The sequence below is a fragment of the Sapajus apella genome, unplaced genomic scaffold (assembly GCF_009761245.1).
Source record: "Sapajus apella isolate SASKATOON/1434 unplaced genomic scaffold, GSC_monkey_1.0 scaffold127, whole genome shotgun sequence".
Lineage (NCBI taxonomy): Eukaryota > Metazoa > Chordata > Mammalia > Primates > Cebidae > Sapajus > Sapajus apella.
In genome coordinates, this window is record NW_022437067.1 from 968582 (window position 1) to 972372 (window position 3791).

General features: G+C 66.6%; 2 protein-coding genes across 2 annotated transcripts in view; one reads left to right on the forward strand and one right to left on the reverse strand.

Annotated features, from left to right (window-relative positions):
* Positions 1-247, forward strand: part of CALML6 (calmodulin like 6) — a 1792-nt gene extending 1545 nt beyond the window's left edge. Inside the window, exon 5 of the mRNA XM_032262000.1 lies at positions 97-247. Within this exon, the coding sequence (XP_032117891.1) occupies positions 97-143 (47 nt within the window). The 3' untranslated portion in view covers positions 144-247. The remainder of the gene's footprint in view (positions 1-96) is intronic.
* Positions 248-550: 303 nt separating this feature from the next.
* Positions 551-2275, reverse strand: TMEM52 (transmembrane protein 52). The gene is made up of 5 exons (XM_032261998.1): positions 2132-2275; positions 1995-2038; positions 1843-1884; positions 1225-1403; positions 551-1135 (listed from the first exon to the last, which is right to left on the reverse strand). Exons 1-5 carry the CDS (start codon positions 2192-2194, stop codon positions 855-857), a joined length of 609 nt encoding a protein of 202 aa, XP_032117889.1. The 5' UTR covers positions 2195-2275; the 3' UTR covers positions 551-854.
* Between the last annotated feature and the right edge of the window lie 1516 nt (positions 2276-3791).

Genomic DNA, 3791 nt, shown 5'->3' on the forward strand with positions numbered 1-3791 from the left:
CCAGCCCGGGGCTGCCGGCCGAGGGTGAGTGGGCTCCAGCCCCGGGGGCTGCCGGCCGGGCCGGGGCAAGCTGCTGACCTGCCCCTCTGACCCCAGAGTTCGTGGCCATGATGACCGGAGAGTCCTTCAAGCTGGTCCAGTAGGCGCAGCTGCTGCAGCCGTGGGAGGCCTGCCCGGGAAGGCCGCCGCCCCTGCCGCCTGTCCACCCACTGCCCCAGCTCTGTGTAAAATAAATGTTCCAGCTTGACCTGTGTGCCTCACTGTCCCAGTCGGGGATGGGGGACAATGCGCAAAGGCATGGGGCTGGAGGAGTTTTCCTGGCCTGGCCAGGGGAACACAGCCCCAGTCACTTCTGCCATGACACCTGACACCACTCATTGCCCAGCTCAGGGCTAGGAATGGCAGCCTGAAGGCTGGACGAAGTACAGACCGGGAACCACATGCTCGCCCTGCCTGCGGGCACTGGGGGTTGGCTGCCCAAGGGTTCCTCCCAGAGCTCTGGAGTCCCAGAGTCCTTCCCACATAGGCAGAGCCCATTTAAATACAAACTTTAAATACAAACTTTATTCTCTCTCCAAGAAGATGCAGATGTCACAGCTGGTCCTGAGCTCCCACCTGAGGCTCAGGCCCAGGGGGCTTCCTCCAGGCTGAGAGCCTGCTGGGGCTGGGCCAGGGGCCGAGGCTGAAAGCAGCAGCCTGCCTCGGGGGTGACGCCACGAGGCCGGCTGGGCTAGCTGGCGGCGTAACACAGTACCAAGGCTGGGCCACAGCAATGTTCTGGATGGTGGGGTGGGCTGCGGGCCCTTGGCTCCAAGTGCCAGTTCTCTGAGCTCTGGTCTGTTCTCCTACCTCTTTCAAGGAGCACCAGGGCTACAGGGTGGGTGTTGGGTACTGGGGCCTGATTCCTGGGGCATTGGAGTGGTCTCTAAGCCTGAGGCCCCAAGGGGAGGATTGGGTTTCTGGGAGGGTGCCGGCCCTTCCTCTCTGGGCTTGGCCATCTTGACAGCTTCATCGTAGGAGGGTGGAGCCTCCGGGGCGTACAGGGTGTAGGCAGGAGGAGCCATGGAGTCGGGGTCCAGCTCCCCGAAGGGCAGGGGCAGCCACGTGCCCACTGGGTACTGCATGGAGCTGTAGGCTGCAGGGAACCAGACTGGGTTTGTGGAGGCAGGCTTGGCATTTACCCCGACATCTCCACCTCCACCAGGCGGGCCCCTAGGCACTCACAGGTCACAGTGCTGTGTACAGGGCTGTCACTGTCCATAGGGATAACCGCCAGGTCGCAGGGCTGCCGTGCTGTTGCCAGATGTGGCCGGGCCTGTACCTGCTTCCGGAGGCAGCAGAAGCGGACACAGCCAGCTGTGACCCCGCACAGCAGCAGCAGGAGGACTGCCAGCAGGACCAGCCTAGGACAGCAAGTCCCCACCACTGGACTGACCCTCGGCCGCCGGGCACCTGCACCCGGAGAAGGTTGTGGCACAACCACCCAAGACAGGTTAACAGAATAAAAAGCAGAGAACGTCTCTCCGCGTCGGAGGCTGCTGTGGCCAGAGCCTGGCCTCTGGCTGCTGGGCCTGCCCTGGCTGTCTGTCCCAGGCTGGCCAGGGAGCCTTGGGCTCACTCCCAGGACGTGCTGCCCTCAGCGGCTGCCCCACTGCTGACCGGGATCGTGGGGGCTTCCCGTGGAGGCCAGGCGGGAGGAGTGGGAGGTAAGTACTGCTTGCTCGAGGCCAGTTCCCGCCAGGAGGGAGGCAGCCTGTTGAGGTTAGGGCCTGGCGGGCGTGGCCTCGGTGACCCCTGCCCCAGAACCGTCGGACGCACGGCTCAGCCGCGGCCTCCACTTACCCCACGTGCCACAGGCTGCTCCAGCGGGCCTGGGGCGGGCACCTGCGGGGACGGCGGCACCTGGAGCAGGCGGGGCACGCGCCCGCTGACCACGCCGCCCGCGCCTCCCCAAGGGTGGGGCCAGGCCCCGGCTCCCTCCCGCCCCGACTTACTGGCCCGAGGGGTCGCAGCTGCCGTCCGCGAAGCCCAGCGCCACCTGCGGGGACAGGTGTGAGCCCGGGAGGGGCGTGGTCCGAGCACGGACCCGCCCCACGGTGGCCGAACCGAGAGAGGGCGCGGCCCGACCCACCTGCGGCAGCGGTAGGAGCAGCAGCAGCTGGAGCCCGCGGGCAGCCAGCGGCCCTACAGCCATGCTCTGCGGAGGTTGGAGCAGCGCCCGGCGGCGAGGCTTTATGGGGTCCCGCCCACCACAGGCCACACCCACCACAGGCCACACCCACCGCAGGCCACGCCCACAGAACGCCCCCTCAGCGTAAGTCCCAGCGACCCGGCCTGACTCGCCGCAGGCCCCGCCCACAGGAGAGCACGCCCCATGAACGTAAGCCCCGCCCACAGGAGTACACGCCTGTTGGACGCCCCACGCAGCGTAAATCCCGCCCACCGGGCCCCGCTCGCTACCGGCCCTTCCCACAGGGGCACACGCCTGCAGGACGCCCCCCGCTGACAGGACGCCCCAGGCTTACAGGACGCCCCACGCAGCGTAAACCCCGCCCGCCAGACCTCGCTCTGTGCGAGCTCCTTTGCCACAGGCCCCGCCCACAGGAGGCGTCGCCCGCAAGACTCCCCCAGTCGCTAGGCCTCCTCTCAATGCAAACCCCGCCCACTGGCCACGCGCCCAACGTAAGCCCCGCCCACCACGCCCCGCCCAACGCAAGCCCCTCCCACTTGACCACGCCCAACGTGTTCCGAGGGCGCGCCCGTGGCCCATCGCAAGCCGAACTCGCAGCTCCACCCGCGAGGCGATAGTGGGCGGGGTTCGCCCTGAGCCCGGGCAGGCGCCCCCACCCCGGCCGGGCCCGTCCTGCTTTGCCGCTGGTCTGGGCGTGGCCCGGGGACCCTCAGGAGTTGGCCCAGAAAGTCGTGGCTCCCTTGGGTGTGGTTCCTGGGGTCCAGTCTCGCAGGCAGGCTCCAGGTGAACTGGAGGGTCTCGCCACCAGGACGCTGGGCGTCCCGGACGCGGTGATTGGACACTGTGCACCTGCGCGGCAGGCACTGCCTGGGCTGGCCCTCGAGGCGGGAGCCCGGCCCTGTCTCTGGGCCGTTCAGGCGCTGGGTGCAGACCACTTTCCCATAGCCCTTGGCCTTGGGGATCATGCCCCACCTGGGAATGTGGCTTCCATTCCCATTCCCTCAGCCTGCAATGCCTGCTGCTCACTGTGCCAGGGGCCATTTCTTTCAGGGGACCCCTGACCCTTTATCCCTCTGCTGCCAGGCCAGGGCCCCTGTTAGGCTCTTGCTGCCCTCTGCTCCCCACGGGACCAGCAGCACACTGTCTGTCTGGTAGTCAGGTGAAGTGAGATGGTCAGCACCGCAAGGGGCAGGGTCCATCTTGCTGCAGGAGGAGCACCCACCCCTTAATCAGAACATGTTCCACGTGTGGGTGCTGCTCAGTGTCCCCACGCCGACAAGGGCAGTGACCCTGGAGGGCAGGGCCTCCTCTGAGTGGATCTTCTGCCCACACCTGCCCTTCACCGCCTCACTCCCGCCACTGCTAGGCTCTGCCCGAAGCTGCCTTGCACCTCCCAGGGCCTGTGCCACGGCCCTCAAGGGCCCGTCCTGCCTGCCCAGTGTGGGTAACCTCCCATATAGGCACCGAGGAATGAGGGCTAAGCAGAACCCTGGCACAGTTAGGGCTTGAGGAATATCTCTATAAAATAGTGTTACGACTCGGCAATTTCCTTTTATATACAGCTAGTGCTCGACTTAAGACCACGGTTGGTTCCGACAGA